This window comes from Pseudophryne corroboree, chromosome 5 (assembly GCF_028390025.1).
Source record: "Pseudophryne corroboree isolate aPseCor3 chromosome 5, aPseCor3.hap2, whole genome shotgun sequence".
Lineage (NCBI taxonomy): Eukaryota > Metazoa > Chordata > Amphibia > Anura > Myobatrachidae > Pseudophryne > Pseudophryne corroboree.
The window spans coordinates 413406629-413433675 of record NC_086448.1 but is presented as its reverse complement, the minus strand read 5'-3'; the positions used below and the strand labels follow the sequence as shown (position 1 = coordinate 413433675).

Here is a 27047-nt window from a genome sequence, read left to right as displayed (position 1 = left end):
CAGTTCATTCCTGACCTCAACAATAACCTGGACTGAATCCATGGCCCAATGCCATTTCAACCAATAACTGTTGAAGCCCCTGAGGAAAACCAATGGTGATTGGTTGAAAAGGCTGTTGGGCCACTACTGCAGACACAAGAAACATTTATGGAAATCTGCTGCCAATAAATACTACTAAACGTGAGTGCTGGTGTTCTTTCTTTTTTCTCTTGAAAGAAGTAAGTGTCCTTATATAATGTTATATATATATATATATATATATATATATATATATATACTATTGTGTTCGATGATTTATGGAATTTCAGTTCATACTTAAAGACTGTAGTGTACTCATTCTTTCAAATAACCTATTTTATCATTTTGCTGCTCTTTTATCTTCCAGGCCTCAAAAGATAGTCTGGCACGGTTCAAGTCAGAGCGGTATACGACTGATTCATAATTACTGTGAGGCCTGGAGAACGGCCGAGATGGCGGTCAGCGGACAGGCATCTTTACTCCGGAGTGGAAAGCTGTTAGATCAAAAATCCTATAGCTGCTCTAACAAATTTGTTGTATTGTGCATTGAAAATAGCCATAACGTTGATACAAGGAGAAAATAACTGAAAAGGCAAACAAAAGTAAAACTATTATGTTAAGAAGAACACTGAAATTTATAATGTATATATTGAACTTTTTAACATATTGCACACTTTTATAGCCAAAGAAAATATACCAGTGACGTGCGGTAGGGTGAGGCAGGTGAGGCAGAGCCTTTCCTGTCATACAAACGTTTGTGACAGAGTTTTTTCTGTATAAAGTATATGAAAAATACAAGGAATATGTTTGAAATATCTTCTTTGCATTATTCTAATCATTTTTATAGCCAAAACTGTGGAGTAAAAAGTCTATGGCAGGTGCGGCAGTGCCTCACCTGCCTAATCTTTCCGCACATCTCTGATCAAAACTCACCAAATTTTCAGGAGTTTATACTGCTGCACATGTGAATAATGCTCATATATTTCGTGTAAATCTGGCTCTGGTGCAAGCCAGTGCCTCCTGAGCAATTTAGCTCACCGCACGTCCCTGTAATATACCTCATGTAACGCATACAGAATTGTGGTGAAACATATATTACAGTCTGTATTTTGGTGCTACATTTATTAAAGATTTGGTTGATAACAAATCTGGTATAGATATGGGCTGGATAAGGTATAGAGCCCGATACACTGCAATTTGTTTCCTAGGTATTCAAGTCATCATCTTTTTGAAGTTGACGTTTTCTTCTTCTAGAAAATGAATAATTGATTGTACATTAAAAACACACAAAAAAAGTGAAATGTCATTTTAAGTCCCTATTGTACTCTTGTAATCACCGGTCAAATGTCTGAGCTCCAGTAGAGCTAATGTCTGAACTCCAGTAGACCTCTCAGGACATAAATGAAAAAAAATACCAATTTGCCTGCAGTTCACAATTACAACAGAGGGTTTGATAACTATGTTTTTGAGCATGTACTAGGTTGCATTGCTGCTTATTTGGCATATAATAATAAAATAAGGAACAGCAAGGTAAACATGCAATTCCTAAAATATTGATAACAGTAGCAGCAACATTAACACGCTGATGCAGAGATTGGTATTTTAATTTAAATTGGGTAGCCTTAAAAGTTAGTATAATTGTCAGGCAAAATAGTTATGTCTTTCATTTTTAGTCCTTTAATTAGTCAATGTCACCTTGAAATTCTTGCTCAAGTGACGCATACTGCACTACAAAATGTATTAGCATTAAAAAAGAAAGTCATAGCCATGGTCTGATATTATGCTAGTATACTTTAATTAAGATTAATCACTAGTGTTTTCATGTATATAATACAACAGAGTAGGGTTGTTATTATTATTATTTAAAAAAAATGTTCTCCTCTTAAATGATAAACTTGGCCATACTAGATGTCTATAGTTCCACCTCCCGTCTCGTATGTTACCAGTCCTGGCACTTGAGACCTGGAAAGACGTGGAGGATGCACTGTTGGTGAAACAGAGTGTTGCAAAGTTTAGCATATGGTTTTCTTGGGTAAACAATGGAGGGGGAAGCCTCAAAGAGGCAGACATGAAGCCAGTAGTAGAAAGCAAGGAACAAAATTGGAAGGTGACGTGTTAATGCATTTATAAACATGATGTAAGTGTACTTTTCCATGTTCTTATGACCATGGTAGGCACACTACAATTTAGGTAGTTGTATTAGCCAGTTTGTCTGTTTTTTTCTATTTTTACTAACTATTTTGGATCCTTAACTAAACAGGACAGGCTGGATTTAACTAGAACAGGAGGTATAGAATATATTTGTTAAAAATAAAGTGTTTAAAAATAGTGCAAACTTTTAAAAAGTTGCGTATTATGTGCAATGCCGCACAAAGTGTTGCACCTTATGTATGTCCGTAAGTATTTATTTTCCACTTTCTTTGCATTTCATACATGTGCCGCAGTATTATGTTTCATTTCACTTTTCCCTCAGAATTTGCTAACTCCTGTATCTTTTTTTCTGGTTGCTATTGATATAAAGCATATGAAGTTTATAGAATTCTAAAGAAGAAATATATGTCAAGATGAACAGGGTTACACTATATATGTATGTAAGTGTGCACTGAAATTTTTTTTATTTTAGTTACAATTGGTAACAAGTATTTGCATCAGTTTATAACTCACTAATTTATAAAGTATTCATAGATTACCTTCCTAATAGACAGTTAATGTCAGTACAATACACATTCCAGTCTACATGAAACGTTCCAACGCAAATAAAAATTTTCACCAAAGATTGTATGTATGAGCTATCTTAATGTAAATGTCAATTCTTGTTTTAATTAAAATACAACTTGTTTACATGGTTTTCAAAGTATGCCTACTGTACTTATATTTCATAGCACTTCACAAACCTATAGAGAAGGATGGTGGTGGCATATAAGCTACTATTCATACCCTAGTATTCTAGAAATCTCACAAGAGAAAGTTTTGTGTGTGGTTTAATAAGAAATGAAGAAAGGACATTTTTTTGGGGTGTAGTTGTAACAAGAGAAAATATGTAGTGTACACTGCATGTGAACATTGTTATTAAATACAAATTTGTATTTACTCACCTTTTACATGAGAAAACGTTGGGCAATAGTTGGAGTTACATTTTACCAATTAAGGATTTCTTATAACGTGAAGTAATTGTCCGATAAAACGTCAAACCAAAGAGATGACAAATAAATAAGAACCTCCAACAATTGACTAAAGTTTTTAAATTTATAAATATAAAGGTAAAATGTTAATATTTAGTAACAAATTGTATAAAAGAAATTGGAGTAACATCTAACGCTAGTTATTCTAAGCAGCTTGTATGCAAATTAGAATTTCTTTGGTTAGTGATAAATGACAAGCGCTATTTTATATTCTGTTTATCGATAAGGTACTAGTGAATGAACTTGAGACAAATGTATAAAAAAATAATAAAATTATTTTTATAAAAACAATGCAATATGTTTGCAGCTCTTTTTGGACTATTATGGGGTTGATATGATTGAGGTAGTTGGAATAGCTTAAGAGACATTGGTAGCACAGGCAAGAGGAGAGCGGTGAGAGTGAGGCCGCCAGTTAGGCTCCGGACACCGCAGAGTGCTGTAGCCGCTACAACACAGCGCCCGGTGGAAGGAGAAAATACAGCAGGAGAAGCCCACGGCTGAAGACCTTTAGCTAAGGTAAGCTTAGGGTCAGTGGAAGCATATACTACACTGTGCCACCGTCTCTTAAGCTATTCCAACTACCTCAATCATATCAACCCCAAAATAGTCCAAAAAGAGTTAATTCACTAGTACCTTATCGATACACAGAATATAAAATAGCGCTTGTCATTTATCACTAAATTGTATAAAAGCAAATAAAAGAATCTGGCATTGATAGCAAAATAATAGCAATTAATAAACAACCTCTTTTTCTATCGGCTATCAACAGGGAAGTATTCAACCCTTTAGGTATGTAACAAATATAAAAAAGAAGAGAAGCATTAGTAAACAGGTAATTTAATAAGGAAAATATTAATAACAATAATACAATGAAACCGGCTGATACATAAAAATACAAAAACAACAATAAAATCAATTAAAATGTAAATATTTTAATTTGACTACTAATCAGCCAAGCGCAGAAAAATAACATAGAGTGGTCAGCGCGCTCTTTAGTAAGAAATGGGGGAGGGGAGAGGAGATAGTGCAAAGATGGGATGTAGCTATAGACTTGTGTGAATACTGATCTGTTTTCGTGTGGGTATAAGCTTATGTCAATGAACACTCTAGTGGTGGTTTTGAATAGTCTACTTTATTGAGGTGAATTGTGTTCAATTAAATCTTGCAGACTATCCTTTGATCTGTACCCTCCTGCTAATAAATTAGTGTTCCAAACAGTTCCTTAACGCAAATGTTCCTTCACCACTGTCAGGTGTGTCCTGCAGACTACCCTTTACACGGTATACCTTCCTAGTGGTATACCCGAAAAGGAACCCCAGCTCAGGTAAATGTCAGGTGTACCCTGCGGGTCACCTTTACCATAGGTGTGGTGGGTGCCTATGTGCCCTCTGAAGCTGTGTCCTACTTTGTATGTCTTGGGGGTCTGACTTGTGCGGCGTCCCGCCTGTCAGTCCCCTATCATGTGCAACGCTGAGGTGTGGGGTCGTAGGCTGTGTGTATCACACTTACCGCCGGGGGCAAGCTTCCGCCTGCCGCCGGTGACCGCGTCTTTCTTTCCACAACCTCCGATGCCTTTGTCCTCCTCGTCAGTGTCCTCCGTTCCTTCTGGTCCGCGTACGGCTCCAGCAGCCGCCGGTCTCCTCCGTCCACGGGTCCCGTCTGCAAATTCCTGGTTCCCGCGTCTCGTGCGATGTCACGTGAGTGGGCTGTCTGTGAATGAGTGCTGCTGTGTCCCCTTCTCCGGCCGGGGAAGGGAATAGAGGATGCAGCTGTACGGTGATCCCGGGTGTCGCTTCTCCTGCAGCTAGTGAGCGGCCGCTGAGCTGTGTATATGATGGAGAGGCATCGGCTCCCGCAGAGTCGCCACTGAGTCACTGACTGCACGACGGTTGTGTTGTGTTACACGGAATATTCATCTATAGAATTATTTATAAAGGGGAAAATAATATGTGTCAAAATAAGGTTAAACCGTATGCACTCACTGTTACTTTGCATATGCTTACCAGATAAACTTATTGTACTAAAGCCATCCTGCCTCCTGTAGTGTCCTGCAGTGTCTCTTCTCTGGGCTTCTCCAAGAGAGGAGACCATAAAGGTTGGTAAGTATGCTTCATGGTTAAGATAATTCCATGTGCTATACAGACAGAGGGGTAAATTTGCTCAAATTTGTGTTTGAGCCTATTTCCGGGGAGATCAATCTTGGCGGACATCTGTTTAAAATTGCAACTTTTTGAAAACATACCTTGTAATTTACTAAACTTCCATGTTTCTCTCATTTGTGTTTCCTGATGTCAATGTTATTAGTAATCCAGAGCAGTGTTTTATTTGGGTGTTTAGTATAATACTGCTGAACATGAAGTTATGAAGCCCAGCTGGATCAGTGAGATCCGTGCAAGGCATCATTGTTGAGTCATGAAACAGTTAAAAATCTGAAAACAAAACTGCGTGGGGTCACCCCTCCTAAGCATAACCAGCCCCGGCCTCTAGATCCTGGTTCTTAAAACACTGGGATCAAATTGCACAGAGCACAAGCTCTAGGACTGGTCATGGTTCCAAAAATATGAGGGAAAAGGAAGTAGGGTCCCCCGTATTTTTGAAACCAGCACTGGACTCCACTAGTCAAGAAGATAATGCAACTGCCGGTGGACACATTTGTACTTGTCGCTGTGGGTTCCCAAGGATTAGATAAGCATACAGTATGTGAGTGTGAGAGTATGTTTTAATAAAGTTATACTATCACAGTGTGTGTGTGTGTGTGTGTGTGTGTGTGTGTGTGTGTGTGTGTGTGTGTGTGTGTGTGTGTGTTTTTTTATAGTAGAACTAAAGGTACCAGCGGGCCCCTTAATGTCCCGCATGCTGGTACTTGTGATTTGCCAAGTACCAGCATGCAGGGAAGGCTTGCTGGGACCTATATCTCTACTGTAAAAAAATATATTTATTCTGTTTTTAACACAATGGACTATGAAGTCACCACCCACAGCCCAGGGGTGGCGGCCAGAGCCCCGGGCTTCATCCCTGGCCCTTGGGTACCTGGATGGGGGTCTCTTTATTGGAGGGGGTCCCCACACCCCCTCGGAACCCTGGCTAGGGCTGACTAGTTAAGTTGGTAATTTAGGGACCAGTATAAATGTGTCCCCTGGCTGTGGAATTATCTTCTTGACTAGTGGAGTCCAGTGATGATTTCAGTAAAATACGGGGGATAAGTACGTCCTTTTCCCCCTGTATTTTTGGAACCAGGACCGGTCCAAGAGCCGGTGCTGATTATGCTCAGGAAGGGGTCTGCAAGCAAAAATCTGCAAGTCTGGCGGCACCATAAATGCAGCATACAGCTACACTTACTCGCACCAGGAGCTGTTTGCGGCTAATTAGATTCCCCCCTATAAGTTTGCATTTGTACAGTAAGTTTACATTTGCTGTTTACCACATTCACAGATCCTTATCTTTAGAGAAAAGGTGTCCTGTACAAGAGAACAACAGGGACATATGATCATTCTTTGTTCTCAGTACTTTAATATTATTTGTAAGATCAGTCCCATTCACACTGCTCATATTGTAACACACAGCACATTTTGGTGACATAAGAAATGGTGAGAATATGAAATACCCACTACAAACATACAAGAGCATCATCCCATTGCACATATTAATTGTATTTCAGTACTGTTTACCCATTATCACCCATGTATTAGCAAAACACAGCCATATATATTTATTATATATTTATTTATTTATTAGAAGTTCAGCTTTGATGCAGTAGTCAAGAAAATGAAAAAGGTGGAACATTTTAGGCTTACAGAGATGTTGTAATGTTGTTGAAGATAAGGAAGAGGGGCGCTATTGTGTGCCTATCTAGTGTGATCGCCGATTATGTAGAATTGCAAGCACTGTTGCTACAAGAACCAGTAAGAATGAAATGTACAGCCCATTTGAAGACGCTATATCAGAGACACTGGAACTGGCAAGCTTCTTGGTTGGTGATGCTGGTAAAGCAAATAGGTCTCAAGTACTTGACATCTGTGTATAGTTAGCAGCACTTGGTGCTATCCAGGGCACCTTTATATAAACTCCATTTCCTGGTTCAATAGATTGTCATGGTTGGTCTGGTCCCTTTCCCTTTGCTCTTTGGAATAGTGTGGAAAGACTATACACATTTATATAGTCTGAAAGAATTAAATTTCATATCAGCAGCAGACAGTGGTACTTTTGGTGGAACAGTTTAATGGTTCTTCTCAGAAGAGAAATATAGAAGAAAAAAGGGGGGTGTTGTAGGTGCACTGTCTCTAGCATTACTGATATCATATAGCTTAGCATATAATAAATAGTGGAGTTTAGTTATGAATTGATCAATGCATGAAGCTGCAGCCCCGCGGCAAGGGACTCCACTCTGCTGCAGTGCCTAACACTATAGGGGTTCAAACCTAGGGCACGGGACCCCCCAAAAAACCACAGCCAAGCAACCCCAGGGCATCGCAGGGAATAATTATGTGTAGTGAGAAGGATTAAGGGATAGGTGAGAAAAAAAGAGTGTTATGGGGTGAATTAATATAAGTGAAAAAAATGTGTAACATGTATAATAAACAAACGGTGAAAGTGCCAAATTAAATGTTGCGATGCCCTGTTGTCGCCCAGCCACGGCAGTCCAGGAGGCCCCGTACCCCAGGAGCCACCCCATCGCAGCATTACATTTAATTTGGCACTTTCACCGTTTGTTTATTATACGTTACACATTTTTTTCACTTATATTAATTCACCCCATAACACTCTTTCTCTGACGTCCTAGTGGATGCTGGGGACTCCGTAAGGACCATGGGGAATAGCGGCTCCGCAGGAGACTGGGCACAAAAGTAAAGCTTTAGAACTACCTGGTGTGCACTGGCTCCTCCCCCCATGACCCTCCTCCAAGCCTCAGTTAGATTTTTGTGCCCGAACGAGAAGGGTGCACACTAGGTGGCTCTCCTGAGCTGCTTAGTGAAAAGTTTAGTTTTAGGTTTTTTATGTTCAGTGAGACCTGCTGGCAACAGGCTCACTGCATCGAGGGACTAAGGGGAGAAGAAGCGAACTCACCTGCGTGCAGAGTGGATTGGGCTTCTTAGGCTACTGGACACCATTAGCTCCAGAGGGACCGATCACAGGCCCAGCCATGGAGCTCGGTCCCAGAGTCGCGCCGCCGGCCCCCTTACAGAGCCAGAAGACAGAAGAGGTCCGGAAAATCGGCGGCAGAAGACGTCCTGTCTTCAACAAGGTAGCGCATAGCACTGCAGCTGTGCGCCATTGCTCTCAGCACACTTCACACTCCGGTCACTGAGGGTGAAGGGCGCTGGGGGGGGCGCCTTGAGACGCAATAGAAACACCTTGGATGGTAAAAAAATGCATCACATATAGCTCCTGGGCTATATGGATGAATTTAACCCCTGCCAGAATACACAGAAAAACGGGAGATAAGGCCGCCGAGAAGGGGGCGGAGCCTATCTCCTCAGCACACTGGCGCCATTTTCCCTCACAGCTCCGTTGGAGGGAAGCTCTCTGGCTCTCCCCTGCAGTCACTACACTACAGAAAGGGTTAAAAAAGAGAGGGGGGCACTAATTACGCGCAGTATTAAAAATACAGCAGCTATAAGGGGAAAAACACTTATATAAGGTTATCCCTGTATATATATATAGCGCTCTGGTGTGTGCTGGCAAACTCTCCCTCTGTCTCCCCAAAGGGCTAGTGGGGTCCTGTCCTCTATTAGAGCATTCCCTGTGTGTGTGCTGTGTGTCGGTACGTTTGTGTCGACATGTATGAGGAGAAAAATGATGTGGAGACGGAGCAGATTGCCTGTAATAGTGATGTCACCCCCTAGGGGGTCGACACCTGAGTGGATGAACTGTTGGAAGGAATTACGTGACAGTGTCAGCTCTGTATAAAAGACAGTGGTTGACATGAGACAGCCGGCTACTCAGCTTGTGCCTGTCCAGACGTCTCATAGGCCGTCAGGGGCTCTAAAGCGCCCGTTACCTCAGATGGCAGATATAGACGCCAACACGGATACTGACTCCAGTGTCGACGGTGAAGAGACAAATGTGACTTCCAGTAGGGCCACACGTTACATGATTGAGGCAATGAAAAATGAAAAATCCACGTTTGTACCCCAGGTCGCCTCTCAACATAAGAAGACGCCGTATTATCAGGCGCATTCCTTTCGTGGGCAAGCGAGCAAAAGGTTCCTCATTTCTGCCCCGTGACAGAGGGAGAGGAAAATAGGCTGCAGAAATCAGCCAGTTCCCAGGAACAGAAGCCCTCTCCCGCCTCTGCCAAGCCCTCAGTATGACGCTGGGGCTTTACAAGCAGAATCAGGCACGGTGGGGGCCCGTCTCAATGAATTTCAGCGCGCAGTGGGCTCACTCGCAAGTAGACCCCTGGATCCTTCAGGTGATATCTCAGGGGTACAAATTGGAATTCGAGACGTCTCCCCCTCGCCGTTTTCCTAAAGTCGGCTTTACCGACGTCTCCCTCTGACAGGGAGGCAGTTTTGGAAGCCATTCACAAGCTGTATTCCCAGCAGGTGATAATCAAGGTACCCCTCCTGCAACAGGGAACGGGGTATTATTCCACACTGTTGTGGTACCGAAGCCGGACGGCTCGGTGAGACCGAATCTAAATCTAAAATCTTTGAACACTTACATACGGAGGTTCAAATTCAAGTTGGAGTCACTCAGAGCAGTGATTGCGAACCTGGAAGAAGGGGACTACATGATGTCTCGGGACATAAAGGATGCTTACCTTCATGTCCCAATTTACCCTTCTCACCAAGGGTACCTCAGGTTTGTGGTACAGAACTGTCACTATCAGTTTCAGACGCTGCCGTTTGGATGGTCCACGGCACCCCGGGTCTTTACCAAGGTAACGGCCGAAATGATGATACTCCTTCGAAGGAAGGGAGTTTTAGTTATCCCTTACTTGGACGATCTCCTGATAAGGGTAAGATCCAGAGAACAGTTGGAGGTCGGTGTAGCACTATCTCAGGTAGTGTTGCGGCAGCACGGTTGGATTCTCAATATTCCAAAATCGCAGCTGGTTCCGACGACTCGTCTTCTGTTCCTAGGGATGATCCTGGACACAGTCCAGAAAAAGGTGTTTCTCCCGGAGGAGAAAGCCAGGGAGTTATCCGAGCTAGTCAGGAACCTCCTAAAACCGAGCCAAGTCTCAGTGCAACAATGCACAAGGGTTCTGGGAAAAATGGTGGCTTCCTACGAAGCAATCCCATTCGGCAGATTCCACGCAAGAACTTTCCAGTGGGACCTGCTGGACAAATGGTCCGGGTCGCATCTTCAGATGCATCAGCGGATAACCCTGTCACCAAGGACAAGGGTGTCCCTCCTGTGGTGGTTGCAGAGTGCTCATCTTCTAGAGGGCCGCAGATTCGGCATTCAAGACTGGGTCCTGGTGACCACGGATGCCAGCCTGCGAGGCTGGGGAGCAGTCACACAGGGAAGGAATTTCCAGGGCTTATGGTCAAGCCTGGAGACATCACTTCACATAAATATCCTGAAGCTAAGGGCCATTTACAATGCTCTAAGCTTAGCAAGACCTCTGCTTCAAGGTCAGCCGGTGTTGATCCAGTCGGACAACATCACGGCAGTCACCCACGTAAACAGACAGGGTGGCACAAGAAGCAGGAGGGCAATGGCAGAAACTGCAAGGATTCTTCGCTGGGTGGAAAATCATGTGATAGCACTGTCAGCAGTGTTCATTCCGGGAATGGACAACTGGGAAGCAGACTTCCTCAGCAGATCAGGCAATAGCTGTAGACGCTCTGGTAACACCGTGGGTGTACCGGTCAGTGTATGTGTTCCATCCTCTGCCTCTCATACACAAGGTACTGAGAATTATAAGATGGAGAGGAGTAAGCACTATATTCGTGACTCCGGATTGGCCAAGAAGGACTTGGTAACCGGAACTTCAAGAGATGCTCACGGAGGATCCGTGGCCTCTACCTCTAAGAAGGGACCTGCTCCAGCAAGGACCCTGTCTGTTCCAAGACTTACCGCGGCTGCGTTTGACGGCATGGCGGTTGAACGCCGGATCCTGAAGGAAAAAGGCATTCCGGATGAAGTCATCCCTATCCTGATCAAAGCCAGGAAGGATGTAACCGCAAAACATTATCACCGCATTTGGCGAAAATATGTTGCGTGGTGCGAGGCCAGTAAGGCCGACGGAGGAATTTCAACTGGGTCGATTCCTACATTTCCTGCAAACAGGAGTGTCTATGGGCCTGAAATTGGGGTCCATTAAGGTTCAAATTTCGGCCCTGTCAATTTTCTTCCAAAAAGAACTAGCTTCAGTCCCTGAAGTTCAGACGTTTGTAAAAGGGGTACTGTATATACAGCCTCCTTTTGTGCCTCCAGTGGCACCTTGGGATCTCAATGTAGTTTTTGGGTTCCAAAAGTCACATTGGTTTGAACCACTTAAATCTGTGGAGTTAAAATATCTCACATGGAAGGTGGTCATGCTGTTGGCCCTGGCCTGGGCCAGGCGCGTGTCAGAATTGGCGGCTTTATCCTGTAAAAGCCCTTATATGATTTTCCATTCGGACAGGGCGGAATTGAGGACTCGTCCTCAGTTTCTCCCTAAGGTGGTTTCAGCGTTTCACCTGAACCAACCTATGGTGGTGCCTGCGGCTACTAGGGACTTGGAGGACTCCAAGTTGCTAGACGTTGTCAGGGCCCTGAAAATATATGTTTCCAGGACGGCTGGAGCCAGGAAATCTGACTCGCTGTTTATCCTGTATGCACCCAACAAGCTGGGTGCTCCTGCTTCTAAGCAGACTATTGCTCGTTGGATTTGTAGTACAATTCAGCTTGCACATTCTGTGGCAGGCCTGCCACAGCCAAAAATCTGTAAATGCCCACTCCACAAGGGAGGTGGGCTCATCTTGGGCGGCTGCCCGAGGGGTCTCGGCTTTACAACTTTGCCGAGCAGCTACTTGGTCAGGAGCAAATACGTTTGTAAAATTCTACAAATTTGATACCCTGGCTGAGGAGGACCTGGAGTTCTCTCATTTGGTGCTGCAGAGTCATCCGCACTCTCCCGCCCGTTTGGGAGCTTTGGTATAATCCCCATGGTCCTTACGGAGTCCCCAGCATCCACTAGGACGTCAGAGAAAATAAGAATTTACTTACCGATAATTCTATTTCTCGTAGTCCGTAGTGGATGCTGGGCGCCCATCCCAAGTGCGGATTGTCTGCAATACTGGTACATAGTTATTGTTACCAAAAAATCGGGTTATTGCTGTAGTGAGACATCTTTTCTAGAGGCTCCTCTGATATCATGCTGTTAACTGGGTTTAGATCACAAGTTATATGGTGTGATTGGTGTGGCTGGTATGAGTCTTACCCGGGATTCAAAATCCTTCCTTATTGTGTACGCTCGTCCGGGCACAGTATCCTAACTGAGGCTTGGAGGAGGGTCATGGGGGGAGGAGCCAGTGCACACCAGGTAGTTCTAAAGCTTTACTTTTGTGCCCAGTCTCCTGCGGAGCCGCTATTCCCCATGGTCCTTACGGAGTCCCCAGCATCCACTACGGACTACGAGAAATAGAATTATCGGTAAGTAAATTTTTATTTTTTTTCTCACCTATCCCTTAATCCTTCTCACTACACATAATTATTCCCTGCGATGCCCTGGGGTTGCTTGGCTGTGGTTTTTTGGGGGGTCCCGTGCCCTAGGTTTGAACCCCTATAGTGTTAGGTACTGCAGCAGAGTGGAGTCCCTTGCCGCGGGGCTGCAGCTTCATGCATTGATCAATTCACTCCACTATTTATTATATGCTAAGCTATATGATATCAGTAATGCTAGAGACAGTGCACCTACAACACCCCCCTTTTTTCTTCTGTAGAACTACAAGTCTCAGTAGGTAGCACCTCACATTACTGGCAGCTATAGGTGTGCAGTCTAAGGCCCCTCCCTAGCAAACTAAAAGTGTTTTGTATAGACACACCTGAAGGAGTGAGACACCTTCATTCTTAGACTTGCACCCACCCGCACCTGACCCTCATTTATTTTAACTAGGGTACCTAGCATGACTGCACTTGTGAATATGGCACAATTCTAGGTAAGTCCAATTATTCAGAACAATAGGTCAGAAATGGGGTGGCTCCTGGGGTACGGGGCCTCCTGGACTGCCGTGGCTGGGCGACAACAGGGCATCGCAGCATTACATTTAATTTGGCACTTTCACCGTTTGTTTATTATACATGTTACACATTTTTTTCACTTATATTAATTCACCCCATAACACTCTTTTTTTCTCACCTATCTCTTAATCCTTCTCACTACACATAATTATTCCCTGCGATGCCCTGGGGTTGCTTGGCTGTGGTTTTTTGGGGGGTCCCGTGCCCTAGGTTTGAACCCCTATAGTGTTAGGTACTGCAGCAGAGTGGAGTCCCTTGCTGCGGGGCTGCAGCTTCATGCATTGATCAATTCATAACTAAACTCCACTATTTATTATATGCTAAGCTATATGATATCAGTAATGCTAGAGACAGTGCACCTACAACACCCCCCTTTTTTCTTCTGTACAACTACAAGTCTCAGTAGGTAGCACCTCACATTACTGGCAGCTATAGGTGTGCAGTCTAAGGCCCCTCCCCAGAAGAGAAATATACAAACCAAAAAAGCACACTAATGGACAAAACCATGTTTCACTGGCTATCCGGTCCTTATGTCCACAGTACTTAGGTCGACAGTCATTAGGTTGACCACTATTGGTCGACATGCATTAGGTCAATGTGGTCACTAGGTCGACATGGAAAAATGTCGACATGATTTTTTCACATTTTTCTTTCAGTTTTTGAGATTTTTCATACTTTACAATCCACATGGACTACAATTGGGAACGGTAACCTGGGCCGAGCACAGCGGTAGCAGAGCGAGGCACCTTGACTGAAGCATGGCGAGCGAAGCGAGCCATGCCAGGGGACACGGTACACTAATTGGGGTTCCCGGTCACTTTATGAATTAAACAACACAAAAAAACTTTAAAAACTCATGTCGACCTTTTCCCATGCCGACCTTGTTTATGTCGACCTAGTGACCATGTCAACCTATTTCAGGTGTCGACCTAGTCACCGTTGACCAATAGTGGTCGACCTAGTGACTGTCTATGCTATGATCCACACCCGTTGTACTGAAGGTGTGGCAGATGTAACATGTGCAGAGTGAGTTAGATTTGGGTGGGTTATTTTGTTTCTGTGCAGAGTAAATACTGGCTGCTTTATTTTTACACTGCAATTTAGTTTTCAGTTTGAACGCACCCCACCCAAATCTATCTCTCTCTGCACATGTCACATCGGCCCCACCTGCAGTGCACATGGTTTTGCCCATTAGTGTGCTTTTTTGGTTTGCTAACACACCTGAATAAGGCCCTTGAGCTAAATTTCCTATATGACACTGATGCTTATTATGAGGTCACTTTGTTCATTAGAATCTCATTGTGTCGTTCTTCTTAACCTGAAGTGTATGGTTAATACAGTCAATTATGTTACTGGCCTATCTTAAAAACACTGTATACTGTATTTCTCTAGTTACCTCTTCTGTTAACTGTGTGCATCATAATTGGCATATGATGGAATAAAAAACCTAGGAATAAACTATTTCAATATTGTAGCTACAGTTGTGCAATACACCTTTGAACATATAGAGGCTTGAATACACACAAACAAAAGTCAAAACATATTTAAAGTCAGAAATTATTTCTTTCTTTTTAGGAATGCTACCATATCTTTTGGACCAGATGGGCACATTAGGCTAAAATGTTTACACTCATCTGGACTAAAGATCACTTACTCATAACAGGAACTGCAATATACAGATGGAGCTACGCTAATCGTGGCTCCGTCTGTGCCGAGGCGCGCCGATCGCAGGGTCTGGGATGCACATGCGTGTGAAATGCACACATGCCCCATTCACTACAATGCATCTCTGTACACTTCCGTAGGGTGGCTAGGCGCCGGATTGCCTAGCCGTGCCGGGAGTGCATTTTTGCAATGGACCACATTAGATGAGCACGGCTCCATCTGTATTTAATGTATTATTAGAAGTGTTATGGTTCATTATAGTGTTTAAAAATGATACCAGGTGGGTCTTGGTATAGATAGAGTAAGCTCGTGAGTTTGGTACCCTAAGTAATGTTTCAGATTCCTGTCATGATAACAGATATATTTTGGTTGAGTGGCCACAAGCAGCAAGACATTGCATCCAGATGTCACAGCATCTACCTAGCCATTCATCACAAGATCATACAACTATCTCTGAGTTAGAAGTTGTTGGAGTAAATGCACAGTCTAATTAATCACACTGGATTAAGCCATAAAGACTATTCCATTGAAGAAGTGTGGGGTATGGGTCGTTGGGTCGACAGTCATTAGGTCGACCACTATTGGTCAACATGCATTAGGTCGACAGGGTCATTAGGTTGACATGGTCATTAGGTCGCAAAACGAAAGAGGAGAAAGACTCTATGTTGGGGCACTCTTATCTGAAATTTAGACACTTAAAACTTAACTTTTAATAGGCATGCTAAAATATAGTGACACAGAAATAAAATGATCAAATGAGTGAACGCCTTGGTGAAAATTACTTGTATTTTGTGGATAAATAGATAATTAAATAAATAAATAAGTAAACTGGGAATCCTGTCTATAATATAAGACGGGTTACATTTCAGTCCCAGAGGGATTATATCTCGGTTGGATCTCTCAGTATTGTTAATGCTTCATAAAGAAAAAAGAGATGTAGTATAGTACAATAAATTGTTGCCTATATGGGTCCTTAAACACCTACTGCTCTAGATTGAGGCAGTGGTGTTCACCAAAAGGCTTTTGTTGCGATAGTTATTATATCATTGACCTTTTTGCAACAGGCAAAAAAGGACTGAAGGTGCAAATATTGATGTAAAGTATGGGTATGTGTTTAGAAAGAGAGAATGTAGTCTATTAGGCAGTCACTTGTTGTTAAATTGACTGTAGAAAAAAGAGAAAAGGTAGAATAAGAAGAAGGGTGTCTTACTTCTGCTGTTCAGCTGGGTTGTTTACTGCACCTGGTGTTCACTGCTGGTCCCCCACGCAGTTACTGACCAGGCCTGCCACAGATTTGCTTCCAAGATCGGACGAGATCAGGCGTATCCTGTGGAGTATGGCCGTAATCTGCTGAATGAGAGAGTATGACTACCAAGATGCTTCTGCTGTCCAAATTAGTGGATGAGAGAGCATTGAAGATATACAATGTACAAATGCTATACAGATGCGGCGGAGAAATATGCACAGTAAATGGGAAAAAAATGCATGCTAATCTCGAGCTGGTATTGTTACTGTAGAGACTTAAATCTTTGTGGTACTGTTTGTGTTTGTAGTCCACACTAGTATTTTGTCCAATGAGTCAGACAGTCAAAATGGCAGTAAACCATAGCTCTACAGTCGCATGTAAATATTGTTGCTGTAAAGGATTATATTCCTATAGTATCACTAATGTTGGTAATCCAAACATATGTCACTCAGTCAAAAAGTTATTATTCACAGCATACTTCTGAGCCTGTTGGCACCATACAGCTTTTCTACCACAATTGTTATGCTGATATAACTAGCAAGTACCAAGCTGATGACGTGGATGTATTCACAATTGTTATGCTGATATAACTAGCAAGTACCAAACTGATGACGTGGATGTATTTGTCTCTTAATACAGACAAAGCAGAGTGTCAGCTACCAGAATTGACGTTTTAACAAGACTTATCATTCTATCACTGTAGCACGAATCTAGTGCTGGTATTATACATAAACACATAAATCTGGTGCATAGATTCAATAAATGACAAAGTCTAAATGGAAGAGATATGGGATATATAGAAAAGATAAGAAAAAGGAAAAAAAAAAAAAAAAAAGGAAAAAAAATCTCTTGCAGCCCAAATGTCAAAATGGAAGAGATATGGGATATATACAGAAGATATGAGAGAGAAAAAATACAATCTCTTGCAGCCCAAATGGGCACTTGCTAAACCAGAATCTTCCTTTGTATGGGATTTTACAGAACTAGTATTACCTCTCTGCAATACAATTTTTGTGCTGGCATTGTATATTACCACATAAATGATAAGATAGCACAGTCCAAAGGAGAAACGATGAATCCATAAAAAGAGTACATTTGTAGCAAGAAGTAACAAAGAATAGCAATAAGAGAGAGATCTCTTGTGGCCCCAATGGGCACTTACTGAACCGATTTTTTTCCTTGTGGTTGGGCTGCGCACCAGAGCCCACAAACCAAACGGACCGTTTCACCAATATTTAGGCTTGTTCACTGGTGATTGGATATTCTTCCAAAAGGGTATATATAGTATATGGTATAATTACCTGCATGACCGCCAGGCAGGCGGATCGATGTGACATGCGTTGCTGGCGTTAGACGGAAGTGACGTATTTTTGCTGATACTTCCGGTCGTCATGGAAATGCTTGCGTTCCACGGCTTGGTCCGCACTGGCGGAAATGACGTTTTTGAATTGAGATTTCTTTACACCGATGCTTCCGGTCGTCATGGAAATGCTTGCGTTCTACGGCCTGGTCCGCACTTTCGGAAATGACGTTTTTGAACTGAGATTTCTGGTCGTCATAGAAACGTCTATGTTTCACGGGCTGCTCCTAGCTAGTATTTACGGGAAAGGCTTTTCCCGTAGTATGTATAGGTATCTTTATTCTGTGGTATGGGCATGGTTTCCAAGATTTTGGTATATATTAAAGAGGTATATCCGAGTGTAAGGAGGCACTACTTATAAAGGGTATACTTGCAATTGTTGGGACACTATATGCACAATTAACATCCAAAGATGCTGTGCTAAATGCACGATCTTTTAAGATCTGGTATAGTGTATCAAAATAATATGATGACTTGAGAAACTTATTGATACAAAAAGGAGTGTTGGATTATGGATAAAAAATTATTATCATGGATAGGAGAAAAAATTTTTATGGTTATTAATAGATTGATGGATGAGTAGTAAAATGAATTAAACAGTAGTAGTAAAAATAGAGAAATGATTAGATCTGTAGATGCAAATAAAAATTAAAAATTATGAAAGATTGTGATAACATGAGAATGGGATATATGGTCATTAGGTCGACAGGTCAAAAGGTTGACATTAATTTTTTTACTGTTTTTAGTGTCGTTTTCTTAATAAAGTGATGGGGAATCCCAGTTAGTGCACCATGTCCACTCTCATGGCTCGCTTCGATCGCCATGCTTCGGGCATGATGCCTCGCTGCGCTCGGCACAGGTTACTGTTCCCAATTGTAGTCTACGTGGATCGTAAAGTATGAAAAAGTCCCAAAATTGAATTTTTATTTGAAAAACTCATGTCGACCTTTTGAACTGTCGACATAGTACATGTCGACCTGATGACCCTGTCGACCTAATGCATGTTGACCAGTAGTGGTCGACCTAATGACTGTCAACCTAAGTGGTGTCGACCTAATGACCGTCTCCCCTCTAGTGAGTCTTACCTGGCTACTAATTTAATAAGTTATTTCATGGCTACTATGAATTGTATACTATCTAGCTGCTATGAATTGTATACTATCTAGCTGCTATGAATTGTATACTATCTAGCTGCTATGAATTGTATACTATCTAGCTGCTATGAATCGTATACTATCTAGCTGCTATTAATTGTATACTATCTAGCTGCTATGAATTGTGTACTATCTAACTGCTATGAATTGTATACTATCTAGCTGCTATGAATTGTGTACTATCTAGCTGCTATGAATTGTATACTATCTAGCTGCTATGAATCGTATACTATCTAGCTGCTATGAATCGTATACTATCTAGCTGCTATGAATCGTATACTATCTAGCTGCTATGAATCGTATACTATCTAGCTGCTATGAATCGTATACTATCTAGCTGCTATGAATCGTATACTATCTAGCTGCTATGAATCGTATACTATCTAGCTGCTATGAATCGTATACTATCTAGCTGCTATGAATCGTATACTATCTAGCTGCTATGAATCGTATACTATCTAGCTGCTATGAATCGTATACTATCTAGCTGCTGTGAATCGTATACTATCTAGCTGCTGTGATTCGTATACTATCTAGCTGCTATGAATTGTGTGCTGTGGCATTTAATAAAGATACTGGGCCTAATTCACTATGGATCGCTATTGAGGCTGGGAAAGCGATTTTCATAAATCTGCTCTTGCCAGAGATCGCATGTGAAGAGCCGCCCAGAAAGGATAAAAGATGCCCAACGATGCATTTGCAAAACATGAGCACCATTGACAGATGCGGCTGCCCCCAGCATACTCAAATCAACGAGAGTGCAGTCGCACCAGGTGCCATGTTTTTGAACGCAGCATTCTCAGATTACATCTGATATACGCCCTAAAAATGTGACACGCCTGCATTTTCCCAACCACTCCCCACAAACGCCATGTTACCACCCACATACTTTCACTTACTGTCAATCAAAATGCGTTCTCCTTACAATTAGGCTGCATACTCAGTGCAATCACATTTTACCTTAGCGCAGACGCAATGTGTTCGCAGCACATGCGCAGTCTACCAATAATCGCTCACTGTGTGCAATCTCCCATTTGCAAATGGTAGTGAATAAGGCCCACAGTTGTATATTTCTTTTACCTTTTTGCCTGTGTGTTCCAGAACCCCTTAGATACCAGAGAGTGATGACCTCAGACTCAGAGGAGGCAAGTAATTGAGTTTAGCAAGATGAGTGGAGAAGGTAGTTGGGGAGGGAACTACTTGGATACAATTGCAATTCTGCAGCTGGTCCTGGATAGTTAAATAGCTGAGCAATAACAATTTAGTAACTCAGACACGACAGTTTTTATCAAAAAGACTGAGATTATATTTGTCATTATTGTGTTACTAGTTAGATACAATTGTTACAAATTGTTTTTGCACTGCCAGTTCATCAATATAGCGCAGTAGATTACAGTCTTTACCAATTTTCCTTTTAATTGTACAAATTGTGACAATGCTAAATTCCTTTGTCGTATAAACAACCCTTTATGAAGCTAAGAACACTGTACGCTGTTTACTTAAGAAGTACCGTAATGCAGATATATGTATGCGTGCGTGTATACGCAAGACAGAAGAGAAATAAAAGTTTTAAAAGACACAAGCGTTTTGTTCTTACTTCCGGTTCCCGGATTCCTTCAGCATTCTTTATCTAAGCGAAGCAGACGCTTATCCCGTCAGCACTGTGAGACAACCTCCCACCCTTTGCTGGAGGGATAGTGTCTGCTGATCTACCTAGTGCAGATATGAGAAGGATAGGACGAGCCCGCAATTGACAATGCTAAATTCCTTTGTCGTATAAACAACCCTTTATGAAGCTAAGAACACTGTACGCTGTTTACTTAAGAAGTACCGTAATGGTACGATAGTTGCGTAACGATCGCTCAGCCGTAGGCGAGACGCTCAAGCGTCACGTTCGCTCACGGCCCAGGGATCACAGGACACGTTATTGGTTATGTCTAGGGTAATGATTCGCTATGGCGTAGCTTACGCTCGAGACCACGAGGAGGTCACCAGCGATGCAGACGCTCACAACACTATACCTTTATGATAAAACCTTATACCAATGAAATACACTGAATACCTTAATGTGAGTACAGGGTGTAAGTGCAACCTTGTGTAACCTGACTATCTACAAAGCTGCTTGAGCGTCACCGACGCTCAAGTGAACACTTATCACTATAGAAAATACACAGATGCTGGTTTAGGTTCCAAGGCCTATTAACTGTATTATATCTAATATACTTGTAAAAGGGGATAACAGTACAAATGATACACTACAATATAACAGAGACTTCCTAACCACAGAACTAAACAATAAATACAAAAAGACAATACTACACTGACCTAAATGCAATACAATACAATACTATCTAATACAATACAATACTAGCCTAGTCTAGGGGAGATATGAGAGAACAGACCAGAGAGAGAGAGAGAGAGAGAGAGAGAGATGAGATGAGAGAAATTGGCCCACAGAAAGACAATGATAACGGAGAGAAACTTACGCACAAAGGGTATGATCGCCTGCGCCTCGATATCCAGCTCCCGGCTATCAGCAGATAACCGTTGATGAGAGAGTGAGAGCTGGATGTGGTCGGCCTGCCTATTTATGCCCCACACACAATGCAATCTCCTGGTCCTACAATCCCATTGTCCATTGGCCGAAGGAATTCGGCCCTGTATCATAACAAAAGGTCATAGGGTGATTCATACAGGTGGGCTGTGACGATTTCCAACAGCTCAGGTGGGTGGGAAACTGGGTTTCCCGCCGCATACCTGAGTATGTGTAAATAATAGAAATGGACATAAACTTCTTATGTCCATAACTATTCGCACGAGCGATTAATACGCTCCAAACCAACACCGGAATATTGCTAATTAAATACTCTTCCGATGGGTACCAAACACTGCTGTATGATTCCTGTTAGACCCTTTGTACGATATAAAGAGGGATTCCTCAGCTCTGGGACATTGTATTTTAACCAAACTTTCAGAATCTATCAAAGGGACCATGATCTATAAACTACATTAATTGTGAACATTTGTAACGAATGAGTCGCACGCTACGACTACATAAACTCTACCGTAAATACGCATACCGCGCCTGCGAGTGCACGTTATTGCGGGTATGCGAATCCACGGGAGAGCGCATGCACGCGCAGCGCAGACCAGTGTGCGGTGCAAATATGGCAACGTGCATTGAGACATTTTTCTGACTTTGACAGTCCATCCTTTGGCAGTCAATAATAACTGCCACAAAACATTTAAGGAGAAAAATGTAAGTCAGGGGTTAATTGATTTCCATGGTTGGGTAGGGGAGGAGAGAGGAGAAGGTGTGAAGAGGGTATGACCTAGTGAGAAAGCAGAAGCATGTGTGTATGAGTCCATGTTTGGAGGGTCATGTATCATCGTGCCGTACGTGTGGTAAATCAAGCTTCGAGGTATTGCGAAGTATACATTTGAATTCCTTCTTATCCTGTGGTACAGGTCTGTGGATGGGCTGTCAAACTTTACCGAGCTCTTTTCGGCTGTGGTTGTAACAAAATGGGGATGCACATTTTAGTTGATGATACATGAATGGGGGAGGTATGTGGTTGCTGATATCTGTGCCTGTATTCCCTATCGTCTATGTGTGTCGTTACCTGAGGGTTGTAGAGATGAAGATAAAGAACACTTACGAAAAATGCAATGATATTCTATGTCAGGGAAATGTACATCTGTCGTCGAAGTTGTTTTCGGTATCTGTTGAGAGTCGTCTTCTTTGCGCTGTATTGCTCCTTAGGCATGAGCAAATAGCTTTGTCTGAGCCATCAGATTTACAAAAATGTTGGGCTAGCGTGGAGTTTAAAGATACTAGGGAAACTGGGGATCCATGGCAAAGTTCATCAAGTGTCCATATTTAAAGTTGTCAAATCTTCTTCTTTGGTGCTTGTCTGTTGTCTGTATACATCTCGTCTCGTCAGCTTCCTCGTCCAAGGGGGTCTTTGTATCTTGGAGAAAAGCAGAAAGACAGGTGAAAGAAACGGACCGTATAATCGCATTTTCATCACATTCTGGTTTCTATCATTGGGTCATAAATCAAATCCAGGTTAATTACAGTTTCCTCACTCCTCAAGCTCATCACTTTTGTACTTTGTTTGCACCTCATTAAAGCCTGCCCGCATCTAAATATCAATCCAATCGATATAACGACACCCAAGATACATAGTAGAAACTTTCCAACATCCATTATGACTCATTGAGCCCAGTCTCCTAAACCGGAGAACCAATTTCGCGGGTTCAACCATGACACCCAACCAGTCAGCTCATTACCTACAGCAGCAAGGGTGAGATTGTGTTTTCGACGAAATTCCCACTTCAATTGGAGAATATCGTCCATCTTTTGGTCTATGACCTCTACCGGATCCTCGGTGCTATTTGTGATATACGTGCAACACTTTATGCCGTACTGTGTTGCCAATGTAACACAATATCCGCCTGTTACTGCTGTAAGATAATTAAGAACCATCCTATGCTGAACTAGTTCTGTTTTGTAAGCTTGAAGTTCTCTTCCAGTGTATCTAAACGTGTCATCATACATTTCAGTGATATTATCTAACAAATTGGCGAGTGCGGAAATGTATTTATAATTCATCACTCCCCGAGCGGTACGAGTGAAATCTAACGCTACCAGAACCTGAATCCCGGTGGATTCATGGATAAGATCAGAGGCCGGATGCTCTAACCTTTCTGACAGTTGTCTTTTAACTCGGTGCTCGTAATGAGTGTGAGTATAAGGAGCTTGGGCACCACGGTGTATGTCCTTCATTTTGTCATGTGTAACAGTCATCACTTCAGGCAATACTTTTCCAATATAACACAATCCTTCAGAGTTTGGGGCAAGCCACTTGTACGCCTTTCTCCCGCATATGAAATATGCATCATCGGGGAGAACATAAGGGACGGAGAAGGACATGACCATGTTACAAACCTTCCAGGTGAAATCTCCTGACCCTAATTCTTCCAACTGCTTAATGCACGTATCGGTTTGTACGATATGTGCACAGTATCCTGGTGATACCTCTCCAACTCTAGTAATCCTATTTCCTAAGGTATATCGATACCGGAAAGATTTTCCTCTACTGGCTATATGGCGTACGAGCTCTGTATCTGTAGGCATTCTATCTGCTCTGTGTGAAAAGGTCATGGTAAGGTTGCTCCATGACACTTCCCAATTTCCCGGTTTTCTGGGATTGGAGATGTTAAAACATAAGAGGGACCTATCCACATGGTATTGGTGGAGCTTCAAACTAGGAGGGCTGGAGATATTAAACCTCCGGTCCACCGGTCTCCCACCACTTAGCTCAAGTACCTCCCCTAACGTTAAAGGAAATGGTACTAGCCCTGATTTGCTGTGACCCTGAGGTACTTGAGAGCATACCCAACAATCTGTTTGGTTTAACACGTTACCCACTAAGGAGTGATAGTCACTCAATGGATGCCGGTCTATATGGATATTAAAACTAGATTGGCATTTCTTTATGCATCCATCTTCAACCAGATTATCACAGAGCCTACAGATACAATTTTCTTCAGCTAACAATCCATCACAATTTCTTCTATCGGATCGTTTTCTGATACTCGCCTTTGCTTGTTGGTTTGGTTGATCTTGGAAAACTACGCCTCCATCATCATAATCGGAACCCATTCCAGAACCTCTTTCGACCTCTATGGTACTCTCGCCGGAACAGACTGCTCTGGTCAACATCATGGTTAACATCAAAATCCGGATCACAGTCTCTTGGGGCAAGTCCATCTTTGAGGAGGAAATAGAGAAGAATGAGGAGGGGGAAAAAGAAATTTTAAGGGAGAGGGGCTGGGAAGTGGAGAAAAACAATAAAAGGGAGAAGGGAGTCGACAACTGCTTTCGGTCTTCAAGGCTCAGGTGCCGCCTCAATCCTCCTGGAACAGACACTCCAGTGATACAACCTCTACCGTCTGTTCCTTATCGCGGGACTTCTCTGGATCAGCAACCTTTTTGCAGTGGGATGAATGGACCCAAGTCTCTCTCTCAGCAACCTTCAATGCTGTGGTGCTAGTCAATAAGACCTGGTATGGTCCTTCCCATCTATCAATAAGACAACCTGAGCGTAGAAAATTTCGTATCATTACATAATCCCCAGGTTCAATGTCATGACAATTACTATCTGGTAAATCAGGAATCACCAACTTCAGATTATCATTTTGATTCCTCAACTGTTTACTCATGTTAATCAAGTACTTTACAGTTACTTCATTGTTACATTTCAAATCATCCTGAGGGTTAATCATGACATGCGGTTGTCGACCAAACAAGATTTCAAAAGGAGACAGATTAAGAGGGGACCTGGGAGTGGTTCTGATGCTATACAAAACAATGGGTAAAGCTTCTGGCCACGTCAATCCTGTCTCTGCCATTACTTTACTCAATTTATTTTTAATAGTGCTGTTCACTCTTTCGACCTTCGCACTCGCCTGTGGACGGTACGGAGTGTGCAGCTTGCTATCAATACCCATCAATTTACACATTCCTTGAAAGACATCACCTGTAAAATGGGTACCCCTATCACTTTCAATGATTCTAGGGATACCATATCTACATACAAATTCCTGCACAATTTTCTTAGCTGTAAACATAGCGGTATTTGTAGCTGCTGGAAAAGCCTCGACCCAATTCGAGAAAACATCTATACAGACAAGTACATATTTCAAATTTCGACATGGGGGTAATTGAATGAAGTCAATTTGTATTACCTGGAAAGGGCCGCCGGCAGGTGGGATATGGGATGGTTCTGTAGGTATTGCTTTTCCAATATTCTTTCTCAGACAGGTAAGGCATGACATTGCTCTTTTACTCGCATGAGAGGAGAATCCTGGGGCGCACCAGTATGCTCTTACCAATTTGCACATCCCCTCCTTGCCTAGATGAGTCAGCCCGTGAGCTGCTTCAGCCAGACATGGAAGGTATGCCCTGGGGGCCACTGGTTTACCATGTCCATCCGTCCAGAGCCCTGAGGACTCCTGGCCATATCCCTTTGCCTTCCAGACTGCTCTTTCCTGTGTGGAACACAGATTCTGCATCTCACACAACTTCTGTGTGTTGATGGTATTAAATACCATCAACTGTGTGGTGTCTGTCCGTGTGGGGGTAGCAGCTGCAAGCTTTGCGGCTTCGTCTGCTCGGCTGTTACCAAGGGATACTGGGTCTTGGCTATATGTATGTGCTTTACATTTGATAACAGCCACTCTGTCGGGTTCCTGTATCGCTGTTAGAAGCCTTTTTATGTGAGCTGCATGCGCTATCGGTGTACCAGCTGCCGTCATGAAATTTCTGAGCCGCCATAGGGCTCCGAAATCATGGACTACCCCGAACGCGTATCTGGAATCGGTGTAGATATTGGCTGACTTACCCTTAGCCAATTCACATGCTCTGGTTAGGGCGACCAGTTCAGCAACCTGGGCTGAGTGAGGTGGGCCTAGCGGTTCCGCTTCTATGGTGTCTTGGTCATCTACGACTGCGTATCCAGTACACAAGTCTCCCGAGTCTGACTGTCTGTGACAACTACCGTCCGTGTAGAACGTGAGTTCTGCATCTTTCAGTGGATTGTCACTGATGTCAGGCCTTGCGGTAAAATTTTGGGTCAAATATTCCATACAATCATGTGTATCTTCCTTTGCATTAAATCCTCCTTCCCCATCACTCTCACCTTCCACCCTTTGTGTCTGACCAGGCACACCTGGGAGAAATGTTGCAGGATTTAATGCGCTGCATCTCCTTATGGTGATGTTTACGGGGGCCATTAATGCCAATTCCCATCTTGTAAACCTTGCTGATGAGACGTGTCTGGTTTGGGCAGAATTCAATAAGGCAGATACCGCATGCGGTGTATGGATTGTGAGGTTGTGGCCTAGCACAACATCTTCGCTTTTTGTCACTAGCAATGCTATCGCCGCAACGCTACGCAAGCATGTGGGGAGGGATCGCGCTACCGTATCTAGCTGAGCGCTGTAGTATGCAATTGGCCTGCTGGCATCACCGTGTTTTTGTGTTAGTACACCTGCTGCGCACCCAGCACTTTCTGTTCCGTATAGTTCAAAGGGTTTCCCATAGTCTGGCATACCTAGTGCTGGTGCCTGCGTTAGGCACTGTTTGAGTCTCTCAAATGCTGTTTCAGATTCGTCTGTATGCGAAATCCGATCAGGTTTGTTTGAAGAGACCATTTCCTGCAAAGGTAGCGCCAATATGG

The 27047-nt window shown here is 42.9% G+C and overlaps 1 protein-coding gene across 4 annotated transcripts in view; it reads left to right on the top strand.

Moving 5' to 3' along the window:
* COL15A1 (collagen type XV alpha 1 chain) overlaps positions 1–2872 on the top strand; it is a 596673-nt gene extending 593801 nt beyond the window's left edge. For all 4 annotated transcript variants that reach the window (XM_063922777.1, XM_063922778.1, XM_063922776.1 and 1 more), the window contains one exon: positions 386–2872. In XM_063922777.1, coding sequence (XP_063778847.1) covers positions 386–602 — 217 coding nt within the window. In that variant the 3' untranslated portion in view covers positions 603–2872. The remainder of the gene's footprint in view (positions 1–385) is intronic.
* Positions 2873–27047: the final 24175 nt, after the last annotated feature.